This window comes from Gymnoscopelus microlampas (assembly GCF_963454915.1).
Source record: "Gymnoscopelus microlampas genome assembly, chromosome: 22".
Taxonomy (NCBI): domain Eukaryota; kingdom Metazoa; phylum Chordata; class Actinopteri; order Myctophiformes; family Myctophidae; genus Gymnoscopelus; species Gymnoscopelus microlampas.
Window position 1 is genome coordinate 34513546 of NC_139959.1, and position 22500 is coordinate 34536045.

The 22500-nt window shown below is 43.2% G+C and overlaps 1 protein-coding gene across 1 annotated transcript in view; it reads left to right on the forward strand.

Moving 5' to 3' along the window:
• Positions 1-22500, forward strand: part of LOC311039039 (sodium channel protein type 3 subunit alpha-like) — a gene marked incomplete at both ends in the record, with an annotated part of 157229 nt that overhangs the window by 82940 nt on the left and 51789 nt on the right. The window contains 2 exons of the mRNA XM_084048681.1: positions 1-25; positions 11128-11322. The exon at positions 1-25 is cut by the window's left edge and continues 137 nt beyond it. Of these exons, the coding sequence (XP_083904807.1) occupies positions 1-25; positions 11128-11322 (220 nt within the window). The remainder of the gene's footprint in view (positions 26-11127; positions 11323-22500) is intronic.

Below are 22500 nucleotides of genomic sequence, written 5' to 3' on the forward strand. Positions count from 1 at the left end.
GCAGCTCTTTGGGAAGAACTACCAGGTACTTTTATTCTGAAATACCAGCCACTTTTATTCTGAAATACCAGCTACTTTTATTCTGAAATACCAGCTACTTTTATTCTGAAATACCAGCTACTTTTATTCTGAAACAAAATGACTATCAGTTACTTTTATCCTGGGGGAGAAAAAAAACAAGAACAAATATAGCTGCAAGCAGCGATAACACGGGGCCAGGGATTGCAGAGAGAAGAAACTATAAGTAATATGCACAATAAGCCATAGAAACATAGAAGACTGAGCTTAACAAGGTCATGTTTTTTGCAATGCCACCTCTCACCCACCCTTACTAACCCTAACCTCAGTAAAACAATGCCTACCCCTAACCTCAAGAAACACTATGCATAAACCTAAGAATGCCAAATCACGATCATCTCAACACGTCATCGGGGACAGGGATCAAACCAGCAACCTCCGGACTCACAGGCTGCCTTTCTTCTCATTGAGCTAGAGATATGGTAGCCCTAGTAGTGTCTGTTGATATATATATAAGTCGTTCCGTCCTGATGAACCAAGCCTCTGTTTTGCTAACTACTCTAGATCACTGGTTCCCTAACCATCTACGGATAGAGAAATTCTACGTCTCCTCGGAACAGAAACTAGTGAAAGTAGTCGATCTACAAGCTCACAAAACATTGCTATCTGAAAAGCTGTGAGATTGTAGATCGGCTATTTTCACAATGAACACGCAAGTTGCTCAGAAATCCTGGGTTTAAGTGTTTTTAAAACTGCTCAATATGGCGGACAATCTAAGGGCGGAGCTTACCGGTCAAAGTGATAGATGTGTTCCTCATGAGTCAAGGCACAAGTGCAAGCAAGTTTCATGGCTGTCGGCCAAACGAGGCATGACTTTTGCCTGTTTAAGGTTTGCATGTTCAAAAAATTGCTATTGCGCCCCCCTTTGGCCATTTGGAGTAAAATTGGTTTCAGTGATATTTGGAATGACCCTCTACATTACTGCAAAGTTTCAAAGAAATGTGAGTCTGCATGTGTGTGTTAGGGGCAGATGAATCATCACGCTGGCCAAGGGAGAGAGAGACGGCCACTGTGCAGAATGTTTGTTACCAAGTTGCTTATTTCTAACCTAAAATGTTTTCAGATTCATATTTTAGTGTGCAGATTAAATTTACAATGAGTAATACACCGTCTGGATGTCATCTTGAATGAGATTCAGAACGGTGTAGTTGTGTAATTAAAATCAGCTGTGTTTGGAGGAACGTGCAGGTATGGGAATCACACAGGTGAACGAAATCAAGATTCATTTATATTCATGAAAGTTGATCTATGTCATCACGTTTTTGTTCACAGGAAGTAATTAAGATTGGCTTTTTAGGGACTTTTGATATAAAAATACACACAAAAAACGTTGTTAGGTATGCCCATATGATGACAGAAGTGTGAAAAACATATTTTTCATTTCACCAGACCTTTAAAGCGGTTAAACTTAGCCTGATTATCAGCCTGAAGCTGTGTGGAGCTTCAGTCTGAAATTGGCTGCAGTGTCGACGACTGCAAGTGGGAGGGGATTGAAATTTCCCTAAACCAATCACAAGAGATCCACGGATCCGCCTACATCTGACGTCATCGCACAGCTTGTTTTAGCAGATATTCGCTGATTGTCGTTAGACCCACCCCCACCTCCGACTCTCATTGGACGGTACTGGGGGGTATCGAAGATATCCTAGGCTCACATTTCAACACCAGACCAAGAGGCAGTCCACTCAGAGAGTGGGCGGAGTCTATGGTTTGTAACCAGGCTAGGTTAAACTGGCTTTGACAGGCTTAAGTGGTTAACGCATGTTTCAATAATCTACATCTACAACGTAGCTAGCAACTAAAGTTTTCAAATAAGTAGTGAAGTAAAAAGGACAATATGTTCCTCTGACTTATAGCCGAGTAGATGTATTCAGCATCGCAATACAGAAGAAACACTCAAGTAAAAACAGTACGAGTACCTCGAAATTGTACTGGAGTTACTTTCCACCGCTGGGTGTTTTTTTCATGAGTCATGATGATGGTGTGTGTGTGTGTGTGTGTGTGTGTGTGTGTGTGTGTGTGTGTGTGTGTGTGTGTGTGTGTGTGTGTGTGTGTGTGTGTGTGTGTGTGTGTGTGTGTGTGTGTGTGTGTGTGTGTGTGTGTGTGGGAGACTGAGGCAGACCTGGAGCCATGATCTCCTGAGAGGAAGCACAGAGTGTCCCCGACTGACTCAGCGAAATGTCTTCTTCAGATGTGTGCTAATAAGACCAGCAGACAGACACCCCCCAGAGGAGCAAATGGGACACTTCTGTTTGGGAAACTATGTCACCCTATGGCACTGCTTCTCAAGCTGCGGTCCGGGGGGCCCTCGGGGGTCCTTGAGGGGGTTCCAGGGGGTCCTATAAGCTATATTAACTTAAATTAAGTCGATATAGCGTCATAATCAGTTTAACTGCTTTAATACATCGATACATCGGCTATTTTTCTTTTTTTATTGTATTTTCTCTGTATGTAAAAAAAAACATTAACAATACCGATATTGCATGGGGGTCCCCGGCACCAAACGTTTTCAGACGGGGGTCCGGTCCGCGGCCAAATACAAATTAATTCATTAATTCATTTGACATGGAAATGTTTGAGAATGGTTGACCTATAACCAGTGGTGTAAAGTAACTAAGTACATTTACTCAAATATTGTACTTAAGTACAAATTTGAGATACTTTTACTTAGATACTGAGATAGTATTTCCAATCTAACTATATAAATGGCGACCGACTTCCGCACCCTCGGTGAGGACACCCCACAGCTCTGTTATCGAATAAACAACGCACCGCCAGACCACATGTCGCCAACTGACTCGCCACGGCGGCCGCGCTGAATTTACGCGTCGCGTAGGGGACATCTCATTGCTCACTACACCTTTTCCACCGCGCAACATAATTAATTCTACTCACCAAATGTCGGACAAAACGGAAGGTGAATCACTTTCGTACCGTTTACCGTGCACACCACCGACACCGAACGCCGACGGGTTTCGCCGAAACAACACGAGCGGCCGCCATTGCACTCTGCCCATCTCCTCCACAACACCACACACGCAGCTCCTTTGCTTCAACCCCCCCCCCCTTCTTACGTACCTCCTTTGTTCCACCCAGGCCGTTACTTTCACTTCACTCATGTCTCGATCACAATATGTCCGTCCTTCACGTGCCATGTTCATCCCAAACACACAAACAAACAGCGACGGCCACAGCACAGCACGTTGCCCAGGCTAATGTGGTAAACAAACCGTTCTAGGTTCATGACACCAAAGGACTCGACAGTGATGTCATCATTATGCAACCCGGAAGTACAAATACCAAGGATACGTCAGTCATGTCAGTCGGGTTGCCAGGCATGCCAGGTTCTCTAAAAACAAGCGCCAGAAACAAGCAACCACCTTCATGACAAAAAAAAAAACACCGTAGGGGTCCGCAATGTTCCAGGGGTGTCCCCGCGCGTCCCAACACTCCACAGGGGGTCAGTGGACCAGCAGGGGGTCCGCGGACCCCCTGTGGACCCCCTGAAACATAAAAAATATTATTTCTTCTAATTTTTTCCTTTTTCAAAAAAACTTTTCCACAGTTTTACTCCGGCGATTTGGGTCCCCCAATATACACGCGGCCACGCTGGGCCCCGTGCGCGGCTGGGGTTGAGGGGGGCGTAGCCCCCCGAAACTCTAGTTGTCTATATTTTTACTTCTACTCCACTACATCTCAGAGGCAAATATTGTACTTTTACTCCACTACAATTATTTGAAAACTTTAGTTAGTAGTTACCTTACGGATATGAATTATTGCATTATAAAACATACATTAACCACTTTAGCCTATACCTAGGGCTAGGCTATTTGAAAATAGCTGATCTACAAGCTCACAACGCGTTGCATCGCGACGCGTTGTGAGCTTGTAGATCTGCTATTTTCAAACATTTTAGTGCTTTTACTTTTGGTACTTTAAGTACATTTTGACACCAATATTGATTGATTGATTGAATATTTTATTAGGCAAAAGAATGTAAAACAACACATTTACATTTAAAATACTTTGTCTAACAGGTCCGTTCATAAAAGTCCTTGCGGACTTGTTTCCAATGAGGGCCTTGGTATTCAATTCATAGACATATATAGTGGCACCACAGTTCGAATATCATTACACAAAGAAATAAAAAATATAACAGCAAAAAAAAAAAAATATATATATATATATATATATATACACACACATATATATATATATATATATATATATATATATATATATATATATATATATATATATATATATATATACAACACTATGTACAACCAATGGAATAAAAAAGGGGGGAAAGATAGAAAATGGTACTACCTCCTCTTTTGGCCTCCTGAAAGGTGATTTTTTAAGGCTCTTTTAAATGAGCCCAGCGAACTGCATTTTTTGAGGGATGGGGTTAGACCATTCCAAACCTGGGTGGCAGTGCTGTAGAAGGAGAATTTGCCCATGTTTGTTTTATGGGTGGGTGGTACCAAATTGTTGTTTGCACTCCCTCTGGTATTGTGACTGTGGGTGTCACTAACCTTTTGGAGGTATTTACTCAGATATGCGGGAATAGGGGGCAAATCGGGCAAATTTTCATTTACAATTTTGAAGGCCATTCCCATTTTTAGTTGTTTAACCCTGTCTTCCACCCTGAGCCAGCCTAGGCTGGCAAAATGGGTGGGAGAAAGGTGGGTCATGGGCCCCAATCCGAGGAGTAGCCGAATCAGTTTGTTTTGGGAGGTTTGAAGCTTAGTCTTCAGTGACACTGAGGTGTTGGAGTACCAGGAGGTGCTAGCATAGTCAAAATGTGGTTGAATCAGGGCCCCTGAGAGGGTCCTGAGGGCCTGAGGGTTGACAAAAGAGGAAACTCTGCCCATAAATTTGGTTCTCTGGTTTACTATTTTGACCACCTTTGTCCCCATGCTTTCACCTGACAGGTATTTGTCAAGAATACAACCCAAATAGGTAATCTCTTCTTTGCTAGAGATAATTGTGCCATCGACTTTGACCTTGAAATCATTTACATCCATCTGTCTGAGGGAATGTTTGGTCCCAAAGAGAATGGATTCAGTTTTCCCAAGGTGTAGTGACAGTTTGTTATCAGTAAGCCAAGTACGGATTTTTGAGAGTTCGGAGCTGAGCGCCTCCTCAACTTGCAGCTTGTCCTCTCCCGAGATCAGGAGTGCCGAGTCATCAGCGAACAGGAACAATTTGCAGTTACAGGCAGCATTCATGTCGTTAATGTATAAAAGGAACAGTAACGCCCTAGAATGCTGCCCTGAGGAACCCCACAGCTCACCGGGAGGGAAGAGGACATGGTTCCGTTGATGTCAACCACTTGTTCTCTTCCCTCCAGGTAGGATCTCATCCAGTTTAGTGATGTGCAGTCAAAACCAATCGCCCTCAGCTTATCAAGTAAAATTGAATGGTTTACAGTGTCGAACGCTTTTTGGAGGTCCAACATGACCATGCCGCAGTATTTGCCCGCGTCTACCTCACGCTTGATGTAGTCGGTCAAATACAGCAGGCATGTGTCAGTGGAATGGGAGGTTCTGAAGCCCGATTGGAATTCAAACAACAGTTTATGCTCGCTGAGGTAGCTGTTGATTTGTTCTTGAATTATTCGCTCTACAACCTTTGAGATGGAACAAAGGATGGAAACAGGCCTATAGTTGCCAGGTTCTAATGTGCTTCCTTTTTTATGCAGAGGGATAACTCTTGCCAATTTGAAATCCTGTGGGACGTGACACTGGCTGATGGATAGGTTTGTGATTCGGGCTACTATGGGGGCAATAGCAGTAGCTGCGTCTCTGAGGAATCTGGTGGGGATATTGTCAAGGCCGGTGGCCTTGTTCGGCTGGAGGGCTAAAAGTCTTTTCTGCACATCATCAGCATTTACTGGTTTGAATGAGAATGAGTCTTTTTTAGCCCCTAGTTTGTCATAGTAAGCAATGGATGTGGTCAGAGCCGTACAAACCTGAATGCTGAGGAAGTTTGTTTACCAACTGGGTTGCAATGGTGGTAAAAAAGCTGTTAAAACAGTTCGCTACCGCTTGCTTGTCAGTAATGAGCACGCCACTTGAAATAATGCAGATGTTTGTAGTTTTGGTTTGAATTTTGTTGTTGCAGCCCAATTTCTGTAGCGCTTCCCACAGCTTTTGTGGGTGGCTTTTGTTTGCCTCAATGCTTTCATTTAAGAAATTCTTTTTGGCAGTTTTGACCAATTTGTTTACTACATTTCGTTGATTTCTGCATCTTTCAAGTAGTTGCAAATTTTTGCATTTCCTGAACTCAGAGTACAATTTGTTTCTGAGTTTGATGGCATTTAGGATGTCTCCCTTCATCCAGGGTTGTGTACGGGCTCTGACTCTCACCACCTTCTTGGGCGCTAGGCTATCAATAACAGACACAAACGCAGTTTTGAAACCAGTCCAAGACTCCTCAGCCGAGGAGCCACTGAGTACATTTGACCAATCAATTTTCTCGTTTGCACTTTTACGATACGTTGCAATACGTTTGCACTTTTACTCAAGTAATTTTTCTATTCCGGATTTTTACATGTATATTTTTAATTCCAGACCTCTACTTGTAACAGAGTACTTCTACATTGCAGTATTGATACTTTGACTTAAGTAAAACATTTGAGTACGTTTTCCTCCACTGCCTATAACAGCTCAGAATGGAGATGTCACGGTGGGCAGGTGGGAGCTCGGGTGGCGCGTTTTTGTTTGTTTGTTTTCAATGGTAGTTGTCGCTAGCTACATAAACTTTAGCGCCAGCGTAATAGCCTTGCACCAGAGATGGGGTGAAAAAGGGACTCGTACTGTATATTGAATATATAAAACAGAGCAATGTAAATGTTCTAGGGTATATATTCTTACAAGGGACAGTCGGTGATGATGAGTCATGGCGGCAATGTTAGAGCAGGACTCGCTGTCCTGTTCACTTAACCTGCTCTCACACAGAGACAGGCTACATTAAACCATTGAAACCGGGAAAGCATCTCTGTCATTTTACATTTTAGCTATATAGCATAGCATTGGTTAGCATAGCATAGCATTGGTTGGCTATTCAAAAATAGCAGATTTTCAAGCGTGTGACTTTGTGCTATGAGCTTGTAGATCTGCAATTTGTTTTAAACATTGGTACATTTGTGCAAATCTTTGAATATATATATATTTTCAATGCAAACATTTTTTAACTCAAATCTTGTTGAGTTTTGAGCACCACTGATATAGCAGCATAGGTTTTTCAGAAAGCGGTTAGTCTTTGGAACAACTTCTCAAAGTGGGGTCCGGGGACCCCCAGGGGTCCTTGGTTGGATACGAGGGGGGTCCCTAGCAAAACTAGTTAATATAGCTTCACAATCATTTTAAACACTTTAACCATATTTTATACTTTGACTCTTCGAAAATAGCTGTAATAGATGTATAAGCTCATAGTGTGGCACCAAGTGCCGCGCTATGAGCTTGTAGATCTGCTTTTTTTTCTTGAAAACGTGTGCAAATCTTTGAATATATATTTCTAAAGCGAACATTTGTAACTCAAACCTTTGCGGCCAAATACATGTCATTTTGGGGGTCCTTGACATGAAACTGTTTGAGAACCACTGCTTTGGAAGACATTTTGTAGAGTCGGCCTCAGGTTTGAATGGGTTAAGAATAGAGAGTGGGTCTTTATTAACACGTACGCTGCCGACACAGGCAGAGGAGAGGTCTATTTGTGGTGCCGAGGCAAGAGCTGTACCTGCTCTCTGGATACTGACATTGTTCTAGTACTGGGGGAGGTTACATCGTCAGTTTGGGGTGAGGTGAAGCAGTGTTAATTTTGACAGCAAAATGTTGATAGTGTAGTTTTAGTCATAATCTTTTGAATGAAATTCCATTCCATTAGTTTCTGTCATATTTTAGTCACCCGCAACGTTTTAGTGTTAGTCTACTTTTAGTCAGTGGTGTTGAGTAAGTACTGTACTTAAGTACAATTTTGAGGTACTTTTACTTTACTGGAGTGTTTCCAATTGTCTAAACTTTTACTTCTACTCCATATCAGAGGGAAATATTGTACTCTACTACAATGATTTGATATTTTGAGTTACTAGTTACTTTGCAGATATACATTATTACATTATAAAACATGCATTAACCACTTAAGCTCTGTTTTATACCTAGGCTGTTTTGAAAATAGCCGGTCTACAAGCTCACAGTGCGTCGCATCGCGGCGCGTTGTGAGCTTGTAGATCTGCTATTTTCAAACATTTTAATACTTTTACTTTTGGTACTTTAAGTACATTTTGATGCCAATACTTTTGTGCTTTTACTCAAGTAGAATTTTGAATTCCGGACTTTTACTTGTAACGAAGTACTTCTACATTGCAGTATTGATACTTTTACTTAAGTAAAACATTTGGGTACTTTTCCCACCTTTAGTTTTAGTCAACTAGGGTTAGGGTTGTGCAATGTTTTTTTGGCGAGCCTTGCTGGCATCACAATGCCTGATTTTAATAGCCGATCTACAAGCTCACAGACGCGTTGTGAGCTTGTAGATCGGAATAAAATGACTTATCTCAGTTCTGCTGGATCTCTTCTCCACTATAGTCCCTTCCTATAGTTTTAGTCTGGTTTTTAAATTGTTGACGAAATTGTCAATATATTTAGTCTTTGTCATCAAGGCTTCGCTTTTTATTTAGTTATCCTCAGACGACGAACATTCATAGTTTTAGTTGACAACATAAACACTGGTGAGGGGGAGTGTCAGTTCAGGATCAGGAGAAGTGACCTGGTACAGCCTGGGGTTCCCCAAAACTGTTCCATCCCAGACAGATGTTTATTTATTTTGCAGTTGGCCTATTTGCGGCCCCCTCATGCCAGGGGGTCTGTGCACCTGAGCATTGGCTTAACCCATTGAGACCTGAGGCCGATTCTACAAACACCTTTTAAATCGGTAGTTCTCAAACTTGTCCGTGCCGACAGGACCGCCACATTGATATGTATTTGGCCGTGGACCCCCATCTGAAAATGTTTTGTGCCAGAGACCCCCAGAAGAGAAGATTTGTGTTAAAAAAAATTGAAATTATTCAAAGTTTTTCAAAAACTTTCAAAGATTTTTCAAAAATAGCAGATATATTGTATTGTGTGGTATTGTGACGCGCTGTGAGCTTGTATATCTGCTATTTTTGAGACCCACTGTTCTAAACCACTGTCATACATCCTAAGAGTTTTCTGAAAAAAAAGTATGTTGCTAAATATATACAGTATATATAGCTAAAATGTAAAATGACACAGATGCTTACCTGGTTTTAACTCATTCACTGCCAAGGACGTAATTAACGTAATTCTTTCAAATTACCAATTCTGCCACGGACGTAAACAGACATTTTATAAAGGATCACACTGTTCTTCAACACTCGCAGTGACCATTTTCACTGTAACACACCCGGAATACGGAAATAGCGTCAATCCGAGATTTACAAACAGTGGGTCAGGACCCATTTTGTGGGTCACAGGCCCATTTGTAGACACGGCTTATACAGATCTGCTATTTTCACTAGTTTGGGTCCCATGCAGGGAGACATCACATTTCTCTTTTGTGTCTTCAGTTTGAGAACACTGCTCTAGATTATACATTGATATTTGCTGTGTAGATGAAATGGAATTGGACTTAGATTTAAGCCCCTGGCTCACTGCCTGGCCCTGGTTGTCTGTCTGTTGCACAATTCATTATAGAACAGGGGTCTTCAACAGGGGGTCCGGGACCCCTAGGGGGTCCTCAGCGTTACTACAGGGGGTCCGCCAAATCTTTGTGTGATATGATTTATTTTTTTCGCATTAACCACTTGAACCCTATGCATCCCTATTCTAAGGAGAACTTTAGCCAAAAATAGCAGCTCTACAAGCTCACAACGCCTCGCGCTGCGAGGCGTTGTGAGAGGTATAGGTGTAGAGGGAAAAAAGAGCAGACTAAGTAAAAAAAAAAGGTTCATCTGAAACACAATTTTATACAGTATAGAGTAGGGGGTCCCTGCTTCTTCTCTCTCTCAGCTAAGGGGTCCTTGGGCTGAAAAGGTTGAAGACCCCTGTTATAGAACATAGGATTTTCGTACACATGTCCTCAATCAAATCATATGTGCGCCCCCCCCCCTCCAATTCGCCTGTACAGATGGAATGGAAGGCTTTTCTGAAATCAATGAAACACACCGAGGCATTTATTTTCTTTATGCATAATCTTTAATCAATTAAAGCTGCAATCCGGGACTTATAAAGCTGCACTACGTAACTTTCCTCTTCTACCCCGGATTTGAACCCGGTCTCCTCCTGCGCAAGTGCTGGATTTTTTAGGATTGAGCTAATAGAGCCGTATATATTCCCATATGGGAGTCCCGGGTTAGAATCTTACAGTTAAATGTACACCCAGCTACAACGTGAAAGCCATTGATTGTGGCTTTACAGCGTGGAGGGTTAATATGTATATGGCGTGTTGTGCTTTAATTTGGCAGCAGTCCAACTCTGCTCTTATGCAAAACATTGATCGATCATTTAGCAAATTAACATTTAATATTTGTTTCTGTCTGTCTGTCTGTCTTTTTTTTTAGAGATACGTTAACAATTAGTAAAACATTCAGGTTAGGATTAGACATTTAGAGGGTAGGTTTAGGGATTGGAATTAGAGTTAAACATGATTTATACTAGTTGCGCGCCAGTGTCATGCACCGAAAAATAGCCGATCTACAAGCTCACAAAGCGTCGCAGCGCGACGCTTTGTGAGCTTGTAGATCGGCTATTTTTCGGCTTTAGGCTTACGGTTAAAAATGGCATTTTTTTTTTTTTAATGACATTCATAAAGTCGCTGTCCTAAAGTGTTGATGTCCTCACAAGTATAGTAAAACAAACCTGTGTGTGTGTGTGTGTGTGTGTGTGTGTGTGTGTGTGTGTGTGTGTGTGTGTGTGTGTGTGTGTGTGTGTGTGTGTGTGTGTGTGTGTCTCTCTCTCTCTCTCTCTCTCTCTCTCTCTCTCTCTCTCTCTCTCTCTCTCTCTCTCTCTCTCTCTCCATCAGGACTGTGTGTGTAAGATCTCCAAGGACTGTGTCCTCCCCAGGTGGCACATGAAAGACTTCTTCCACAGCTTCCTCATCGTGTTCCGGGTCCTGTGCGGGGAGTGGATAGAGACCATGTGGGACTGCATGGAGGTGGCCGGTCAGCCCCTGTGCATCCTGGTCTTCATGCTGGTCATGGTCATCGGCAACCTGGTGGTGAGTACACGCTTTCTTTTTCATTTTTGTGTTGAGGTGACTCTCCACCAAACCAGGGGTGTCACGGCCATTCATTTTTTTTGTGATAATAAATCAGGAAAATCAGGAAAAAATAAGAATTCAATAACCTAACCCTAACCCTAAAACCGAGATAAAGTAACCAAAACACGAAAAAAAAAAAACTAACAAAATCCGCCCAAAAAACGCAAAATTTTGAAAATACAGAATTTGTTTTACATTTGACAGATTTACAAATGTTTTTCACGCTTTTTCAAAAATAGCCAAAGTGTAAAATAAGGGGTATAGTCCACCGAAAGTCCACCCCACCCCACCTTCTGAGAGCCTGTGACGTCCCTGTACCAAACAAACAGACTACTTCAGACTACAACAGACTGCAACAGACTGGTACTCTGTTGGCAAAAGTTGGCATTTAGTTCAGCATAAGCAGTCGGCCGATCTGCACATTGTTGTGCTAATGCCTTAGAGCTGGCAGATCTGCCCTGCAAGATTTTGCCAGTGTTGCCAGGTCTGCTTATTATAGGCGACTTTGGGCTTGTTGTCCTGTAAAGTTGCATGTAAATATGCAGTTTACAGGTTTCTTTTGTTTGGGCTTGTTTCTGAAGTGTAGTTGCTTATTTGGGCTGGCTTTCAAGATTATCTTTGAAAATAGCTGATATAATAGGGCTCAAGTGGTGAAACATGGTCGCTTCTTTTAGGCTTGTTATCGTAGACCTGGTCGCTTGTTTCACTCACAGAATCTGGCAACACCGAAGCCAGTTCCGACCAAAACTTTACCCCCCTCTCTCCCCCCCTCTTCACTACCCCATGGCTCTACCAGTCGGCCCAAAGACTGAACCTGCTGTTTCTCATAGTCGGGTTGATAGAGGCCCGGATCTGACGGAACAACGTTATCCGAAAACAAGTTGTCGGCAGCTTCCTGCCGCCGAGTCAGTCAGGACTAAATCGGTGCGGTGGAGTGTTGCATTTACACACACACACTGTAACAAAGTCCATGTCAAAACTTATTTCATGTTAAATGTATAAATTAATACATTTTAAAAAATAAGTAGATGAAAGAAAATAAATCAATAAAAATGAAAAAAATCTAATAAAAAAAATGAAAAAAAAATCAAATAAAACAATGAAAAAATACAAATAAAAAATTAAAATTGAAAAAAATACAAATACAAAAATGAAAAAAATACAAATAAAAAAATGACAATTGAAAAAATTCAAATACAAAAATGAAAATAATACAAAGAAAAAAAATACAAAAAATGCAAATGAACAATGAAAATTTAAAAAAATACAAAAATGAAAACAAAAATGGAAAACTGAATACAAAATGAAAAAATAAAAACAAATACAAATTGGATAGAGACCTAGTGGGACTGCATGGAGCATCTTCATGTTGGTCATGGTCATGGGGAACCTGGTGGTGAGAGACACACCTTTCACTCACATATTAATCCCAGGAGACAAAGCATTCACTCTGCCAAATGGAGCCAATACGGAAGTCATGAAAACGCTGCAGTTCTCATTAATGAAGAGAAGGTGGCGCCGTTTCCCCTCCGGCTGCAAGAGAATATTCATTCCATTGAAGTCAATGGTGACTTGACCTTTTCAAAAAGACGTTTTTGGTTTTTAATCGCTAGTTCCGAGTCTTCTTTCACACAGCATGACATGTATTTGTGTAAATGATGTTCCCATTCATTATTACAATTGATGATAAAGCTTGTGATAGGCTCTATGCACAGCAGCCATATTATCACTTCCTTCACAGGTGTTACCAATGCTACTAATGAAGGCTCTGTTCCATTTTAGTGTAGCACAGTGGTTCTCAGATTTTTCCAAGACCCCCATATGTAACTCTGAGACCCTCCAAGACCCCCATAACTCTGAGAGTGTACAAATGGAACCAAATGGACCCTTACGGGTCGGGTCCATTTGGTTCCATTTGTACACTCTCAGAGTTACACAACCGTAAAGGGCCATTTGAGAGGTTCTACCGAGTTTTTCTCCTCTCCTCTCCTCTCCTCTCCTTTCCTCTCTTCTCCTCTCCTCTCCTCTCCTCCCGTCCCCTCCCCTCCCCTCCCCTCCCCTCCCCTCCACGGTAATGGTTTTAGGCAGGGAGTCAAGTTCAGGCCTGAGGATATTTTGTTCTCTCTCCTCTCTATTATTTGCAGTTAGCCTCCATACTTTGGACGATCACCAGGTGATAACGAGAGGCCCCACCTCGGGGCCGCCTGGGCCCCCTGGGCCCCCAAAAATGGAGCATTATCCTAGTGCTTCAGACACGGAAGTCAAACCTGTCCCACAAACACACGCACGCACGCACGCACGCACGCACGCACGCACGCACGCACGCACGCACGCACGCACGCACGCACGCACGCACGCACACACACACACACACACACACACACACACACACACACACGGCCAAATACACACCATTGGGGTGGTCCTTGACAGTGGTGGAAAAAGTACTGAAATGTTTTAATCAAGTAAAGGTATCAATACCACAATGTAGAAGTACTCTGTTACAAGTAAAAGGCCTGTGTTACTTGAGTAAAAGTACACACGCGTTGGCATCGAAATATACTTAAAGTACCAAAAGTAAAAGTACACAAATGTTTGAAAATAGCAGATCTACAAGCTCACAACGTATCGCATCGCGACGCGTTGTGAGCTTGTAGATCTGCTATTTTCAAAACGCCTATGTATAAAATAGGGCTAAAGTGGTTAATGTATGTTTTATAATAGAATCATTTATATATGCAAAGTAACTAGTAAGTAAAGTTTTCAAATAGTTGTACAGTAGTGGAGTAAAAGTATAATATTTACCTCTGAGATGTAGTGGAGTAGAAGTAAAAGTACTGCAAGTGGGAAATAATCCAGTAAAGTAAAAAATCCTCAAAAGTGTACCTAAGTATGTGAGTAAATGTACTAGTTACTTTAGACCACTCGTTCTTGACATTGTTCGAGAACCTTCCAAACCCAACAAGCAGCGCCGCAGAACCACGGCAACGTCCTTGTTAGCTCAATGTTGTTGTTGTCAGATCAACACAGCTGGGGCGAAAGGACAGATTTAGGACACGTTTTAGCTGCTACGTCCGATGACTTCACATCACGCCTCCGCAATGGAAACCTTGTATGTCCAAAACTGTTATTTTTTCAGGAAACTGTCGTCGTTGTTTAGTCTCAAAGCTCTTTGTTGATACTTTTCCGTTGGTTCAGTGTTTGTCACGTGCCCTCCGGCAGCGGGGGGGCGACGTGCACTCTCCTGGCGGGGTGACGTGTACCCTGACGTGCGCTGTGTGGACTCACATTTTGGTTTAATCCTCGGAGCCAGCGGTCTAATGTCGCACTATGTGTGTGTGTGTGTGTGTGTGTGTGTGTGTGTGTGTGTGTGTGTGTGTGTGTGTGTGTGTGTGTGTGTGTGTGTGTGTGTGTGTGTGTGTGTGTGTGCGTGCGTGCGTGTGTGCGCGCACCTTTGTGTGTGCTCTCACCTGCGTAAGCATCCATGCTTTCGCCGGGAGATAAAGTAGAGATGAGGGTGCTATCCCTTATCTGTCTCTCACACACACACACACACACACACACACACACACACACACACACACACACACACACACACACACACACACACACACACACACGCACACAGCACCTGCCTCCATTAGAGACAAGCGATGTGCGTGTGCGTGTGTGTGCGTGTGCGCACGCACGTGTATGTGTGTCAGAGACACATGGTGTATTTCGGTTGGTTCAGATTGGCGTGAGGCGAGCAGGACGGCTGAATTGACAGTTTTCTTTCGGTAGCGCGTCGTTACTCCTCGTTCCGCGCGTGTTCTCGCTATTTCGGGGGCTCGCCCGTCTGCATGTGTGCATATGTGTGTGTGTGTGTGTGTGTGTGGGGGGGGGGGGGTGCATGTCACTGGCCACGGGCTAAATCCATAGACTTTTTCTCAACATCACTTCATATAAGAACTGTGTTCCATAAATACATGAGTCTGGTGATTTTACTCATAATGGTTATGAAGCATCAACCGACGGTGAAAAGGTACTAATTCATCCAAAGAGTATAAGAACAATAAAAAGGTCACCTACTGTACAAATCGACTGCAATTCTCAGGCTTAAAAAATACCTTAAGACTACAACTCCCTTTACTCGTGCGACCGGATCACGGCACTATACCATCAGCGTTGTGTTGCACTGGATTTGATTTGTTACTTCCATAGAGTTAAAAAATAATAGAGAGCGCACCGGAAATCCCCGCCCATCCACTTGCATTGAGTTGCTCACCCAGCGCATGGGGAGAAATCACCCCTTCTTCCCGGGTTGGGAAATGTGATGGCTGGGGTTTATTTGGGGCTTCTGTGATACATTTTTGCGTCACAGAGGTGGCGCGTTTTGTGTCACGGAGGTGACGCGCTTTGCGTCATCTCAGTACGCAGCCCCGTGCGCAAGCTCGTGAGTCGAGCCCATTGGTCGAAACCGTTTTCGCTCGTTCATGACAGTGGCCTCAGCCCGTTTTAAGCTGCAGTATCTATGAATGGCCAGCATGTCCAATGCACTTCAATGCAACCTCTGCGTTCTGGGGGCTTGTAGCGTTGTCAGTTCTCATTCATCAAAATAACTAAATAGTAACACACAATGATAACTAACGTCACCAAATTCAAAGGCTATTGATTTAGAATGGAGAAAATAACTCTGTGATCCAAGGGGATAACTTAGGTGATGTCAGACTTCCGTTTTTTGTTTGTTTTCGTTTTACAGTGGTGTGTTAAGATAGGAGATGTAGTTTTGTGGTGGTGTATCATGGGATATGTAGTTTAACAGTAGTGCATTAGGGAAGATGTAGTTTAACAGTGGTGTATTATGCATGATGTAGTTTAACAGTGTGGCAGATGTAATTTTGTGGTGGTGTATTATGTGATATGTAGTTTTACAGTGGTATATTATGGGATATGTAGTTTAACAGTGGTGTATTATGGTAGTTGTAGTTTACAGTGTTGTATTGTTGTAGTTAGTTCTTTTACAATGTTGTTTGGAGGTTGTAGTTTGTTACAGTGGTGCATTATAGATGCTGTAGTTTTTCCAGTGGTGTGTTATGCTTTTGTGTAGTCTCTACAGTGTTGTATTGTGGTGGTAATATACATTGTTGTAGTTTACAATGTTATATTGTGATAGTAGTTTACAGTGGTAGTGATGTACAGTGTGTATGGTAGTAGTATAATGTACAGTGTTGTGTTGTGGTAGAATCATTTACAGTGTGTATGGTGGTAGTATAATGTACAGTGTTGTGTTGTGGTAATATAATGTATAATGTACGGTGTTGTGTTTCATTGTTCTCTGTGGAACACCTGCAGGTAAACAGATGGAGCTGAACTCGATGTTTTCATCTGTGATGACAAATGAACACTACATGAACACGAACACACACACACACACACACACACACACACACACACACACACACACACACACACACACACACACACACACACACACACACACACACACACACCTCCATGCACAAAACACACGCAGTGCGAGCATGCACACACGCACACTCACACAGAGACATATGTGTCCATGCGCACACTTATGAGCACGCACACACATACACATGCACACTTAGGCACATGCGCGCACACACACACACACACACACACACACACACACACACACACACACACACACACACACACACACACACACACACACACACACACACACACACACACACACACACACACACACACCCGCTGTGTAGGATTTCCTGTCCTCATTCTCTCATACTCTTTACATGGCCCCCTTTCTCCCTCTCTCTCCCTCTCTCTCTCTCTCTCTCTCTCTCTCTCTCTCTCTCTCTCTCTCTCTCTCTCTCTCTCTCTCTCTCTATCTCTCTCTCTCTGTCTCGTGTTGAGTCTGTATTCTATTTTTCTCTCTGTCTTCCTTCTACATTTCTCCTCTAGATTTCCAGGTTACCTCGTGCGTGTGTGTGTGTGTGTGTGTGTGTGTGTGTGTGTGTGTGTGTGTGTGTGTGTGTGTGTGTGTGTGTGTGTGTGTGTGTGTGTGTGTGTGTGTGTGTGTGTGTGTGTGTGTGTGTGTGTGTGTGTGTGTGTGCACACGTGATTTTCTTGACCAGGAGGGTGTTCCTCTGACCTAACTAAATGGTTCACTTTACTTAAATTAGCCTAACGGGGGCTTGGGTGGGACCGGAGTACTGCACACCCACACACCCACACACACAGACACACACCCGCACACGCACACGCACACGCACACGCACACGCACACGCACACATGCACACACATGCACACTCGTACACACGCACGCACACACATGCACGCACGTACAAGTTATAGCTCTCATGCCAATAGGCAGGCAGACAGACAGACAGACAGACAGACAGACAGACAGACAGGTAGGTACTGTAGGTAGTCATGGTAACATACTTTGTTGTTCCGGCTATTGGTTTATTGACCGCGGCAGAGCAGCAAGGTCATTGGCTGCTATGTTCAGGTCATGTTGTCATGTTAGCCAATCAACACTATTGATCTACTGGTTGGAGCAGCAGGGCATGACACACAGACACACACACATGCGCACGTGTGCGTGTGTGTCCGCGCATGCATGTGTGTGCACATGAGTTTGTGCTGGTGTGCAATTGAAAAAGGATTCCCTTAACTGAGCATCTAATGAGGCCAACATGTCTCATCAGTTCGTAGTGACGCTTAGTGAATGCAGAAATTAAATTGTATATTATTGTCTCCGCCAGGCCGAAAACTATGTTTTGCACCCTGTCAATCCGCCCGCGTGTGTGTGTGTCCGTCCGTCTGTCGACAGCTAATCACTGCCACCGTTGGCCTGATCGACGTGAAACTGTGCACACACACTCCCTGGATGCCAGCGTAGAACCTCTGACCCAGATGTTTCACATGGGCCTGTTATAGCGCCACCAGGAGGCAGATCTTTGCAAGAGAATAAATATATATATATATTACTCCTACAGATTGTGTCCAAACATCATGCAAATCGGACGGTACATAGTATCTCTATAGTCATTAAACGAAACAGGTCTTTCAGATTTTTCATATTCCATCCTGATTGGCTATAAGAATGGCTTCAAAAGTTTGCAGGAGTACTCTGTTTTCAACAAAATGCCTCAAATCATGAACACAGCATGCAATTTCCATGATATTTTGCATGCACATTTTCACAGGAAGAAATGCCACTTTACATTTTTCAAATCAGCCTCATGGTGGCGCTATCGCAGGCCACCATTCGCAGGCCGCTATCGCAGGCCACTATATGCTATTTCAGTTGTCTAATCCAAAATACTTTATGCTTTCAGTCGCTAGTTTAAAAATGATCATGATATGCATTTTTGTAAATATGCCCCCATTAATTATAAAATTGATGATTAGGTAGGGTATGCTTCTAGGGCTTCTACTGGCTCTACTTAACCCATTAAGACCTGAGGCGATTCTTTTTTTTTTTTTTTGAAAAAAGAAAATATAAAAAAAAAGTCACGATTTTTCAAAAATAGCAGATCTACAAGCTCATAGCGCGGCACTCGGTGCCGTGCTATGAGCTTGTATATCTGCTATTTTTGAATAGCCAAAGAAAGCTAAAGTGACACAGATGCGTTCCAGGTCTTAATGGGTTAATAGTGAAGATCGCTGCCCGTCCAGCCAATAGCATTTGTTTCTGGTTGCTTTTCGGGACCGGAAATTCTGAACAAACCAATGGGTGACGTCACAACCCACTTCCATATTCATGTCAACAGTCTATGGCAATGCGACGTGTTGTGAGCTTAGATTGGCTATTTTTGGCGTGTGTGTGTGTGTGTGTGTGTGTGTGTGTGTGTGAGAGATAAGGTTTCCCCCCAGAATCGTGACACTGGAGTTCAAGTAGTTAAATTCCTGAATGGACTGCCAGGCCACCTGTGACCTCAATCCTCTTCTGGGTCACTTAGAGCCTGGGTCACTCAGCGCCTGGGTCACTCAGAGCCTGGGTCACTCAGACCAGGTGCGTCTTACTGTCCCGTGAGTCCAGCTGAAGAAAAATGGTGATTGTGCGTTTTTTCTGTGAAATAGCCTCTGCCCTTCCAGCCTGCACGTCACGTCACAGGTCCAAACTTTTACAGCAAAAAAAAACATTTTTAATTAATCACTTTAGCCCTATTAAAAAGAAAGAAAATAGTGAGAAAACGATACGTGAGCTTATTCGTGAAATTACAAATTTTACTAATGTTTTGAACTTTCTGAAAATCTTTTGAGAATATTTAAATGTTTGTTAGTTTTTTTCTTATTTTTATTACATGTTTTACTTGTGGCACATAAATACAATGGGCCTGTGCCCCAAAATGGGACCGTGACCCACTGCTGTGTGGCACTTTGGTTCAACTGTGTGTGTGTTTTAAACGTACTTTATGACAAACAATTGACTTGACCTGACTTATGTAACAACCACTGATATTGACTGACCTATAGGCTGTGTGTGTGTGTGTGTGTGTGTGTGTGTGTGTGTGTGTGTGTGTGTGTGTGTGTGTGTGTGCGTGCGTGCGTGCGTGCGTGCGTGCGTGCGTGCGTGCGTGCGTGCGTGCGTGCGTGCGTGCGTGCATGTGCGTGCGTGCGTGCATGTGCGTGTTTGTGTGTCATTATGTATTTGCATTTGTTACCATGTGTCTATGTGGGTTGTAGTCCGTGCCTTTAGGCTGTTGTGTACTTTTACTCAAGTATTTGTACTTATAACAGTAGAGTATTTCCACATTGTGGTGTCGCCACCACTGGTTAAACTGGCAGCCGGAACGGTTGGCACCATTTATAACCATATTGTATATAAAATGTATTATGTATATTTGTGTGTGTCTGCGTGTGTGTGTATTACCTATAACGGCGTCGTTAGCCTCGCTGGGCTTCACGCTGCTGAGACGTTTCAGTTTCATGGCTTTGGCGTCGTTACGCTTCTGTCTGCAATGTTTCAACTTCCCGTTGAAGTACTCCACCACCTGCACACACACACACACACACACACACACACACACACACACACACACACACACACACACACACACACACACACACACACACACACACACACACACACACACACTCGGGCATTCACAGAATAGTCAAATATTCAAATATTCTAATATCAAAGTTATTATTTTTAATATTAGTATTTTTCTAATTTTGATTAATTTTTTTGTTGATTTTGTTGATTTTATTTTTTTTAGCAGGGGCTTCTCTACAGCAGACAAGCAGCTGTGAGCTCTCAGCTCTGGTGTTGGTAGTTCTCCTAATCCATTCATGGTTGATTGTTGTCAAATCATTTCATACTCTATGTGACGTTGTGCCTTCACTCAATGTTGGTAGTGGTGTGCTGAAACAGCAGCACGCATGCCAGAAAGATGCATTTTAACGACCGGACCGAAGGGTGGAACTGTGGTTGTTGTTGAACATATTGTAGATAGGATAGGCTTGAACAATCATTTTCTGACTTATTCCAAGTTAAATGAACTGAATTAATAAGTTGGCTACGTTTCTTTTCAACCAGAGCTGTGGCAAATCAGAGCAGAGCAGCAGCAACGCGTGTTATGCTATGCTTCGTTGTAGAAGAGTGTCGTACCGAAAATAGCAGATCTACAAGCTCACAACGCGTCCATCCGTGAGGCAATGTGCAATTGTAGCTATGCTATGCCTGGACCAGCTGATTTGGGTTTAGACCAATCAGAACGCACAGCTGGCTGTCCCAGCCCCCCTATTAGTTAACCCTTTAATCGCTGATTGTTTTCAAGGCTTGCAACACAGCATTTTAATGATAAAGGCTCGTTTGTATTGGATGAAAAAATATATATATTTCACCGTCGAATAATCAAATGTTCGAGTACTTTTAGGTTGAATAAGTCGAGTGCTAAAAATCACGATTCGTGAATGCCCTAACACACACGCACACACACGCACACACACACACACACACACACACACACACGCACGCACGCACGCACGCACGCACGCACGCACGCACGCACGCACGCACGCACGCACGCACGCACGCACGCACGCACGCACGCACGCACGCACGCGCGCGCGCTCACACGCACACACGCACACGGACACACAAGTATATTTAATAAGTCACATACTTGGATTGGTCACCGATTTCAGTGTAACAGTGGCTAATCACTTTTTTCATGGTCCACAGTGTTAGTGGTTCTCAAACATGTTCATGTCAGGACCCCCAAATGAATATGTATTTGTTCACGGACCTCCATCTCCGTCCATCTGATCATCTGCACTTTTTGCCAGAGGGACCCCCGGACAAGATTTATGTTTCAAACGTTTACATTTTTTTTACCCCACAATTTATTTCAAGATCACACAAAATAAGCCTTTATGATGTAATCCCCTTCCTGCAGTCTGAAGGTGTAATTCTAACCCTTTAATGATGCCATTTGTACTTAACTAGTTCACCCATCCATGTCACAGATGTGTGCGTTCGTGCGTGCGTGTGTGCATGCGTGCGTGCGTGTGTGTGTGTGTGTGTGTGTGTGGATAGACACAGTAATTAGGGAACAGAGACAGGAAGCTGCTACTTGATCTACCTGACCTAGACACCTTGTCTCTCTCACACACACACACACACACACACACACACACACACACACACACACACACATACACACACACGCGCGCGTGCGCTCGCGCGGTTTGCGGTTTAAGGTGAAGCTAATCTGTCTAAGAGCAGAACTCCGAATTATTCAACAGCTTGTCAAACAGTGGCTCAGACATTATTCATCACACACTGTGTGTGTGTGTGTGTGTGTGTGTGTGTGTGTGTGTGTGTGTGTGTGTGTGTGTGTGTGTGTGTGTGTGTGTGTGTGTGTGTGTGTGTGTGTGTGTGTGTGTGTGTGTGTGTGTATCAGACATTATTAATCGCACACAGAATCCTCAACCCACTGTGATGTCACTGTGACGTCACTGTGATGTCATCATCTTATGTCATGATGTAAAGCAATGGTTCTCACGGGTGTGGTCCCACACGCACAGGCGCTCACACACACACACACGCACACGCACACGCACGCACACACACACACACACACACACACACACACACACACACACACACACACACACACACACACACACACACACAC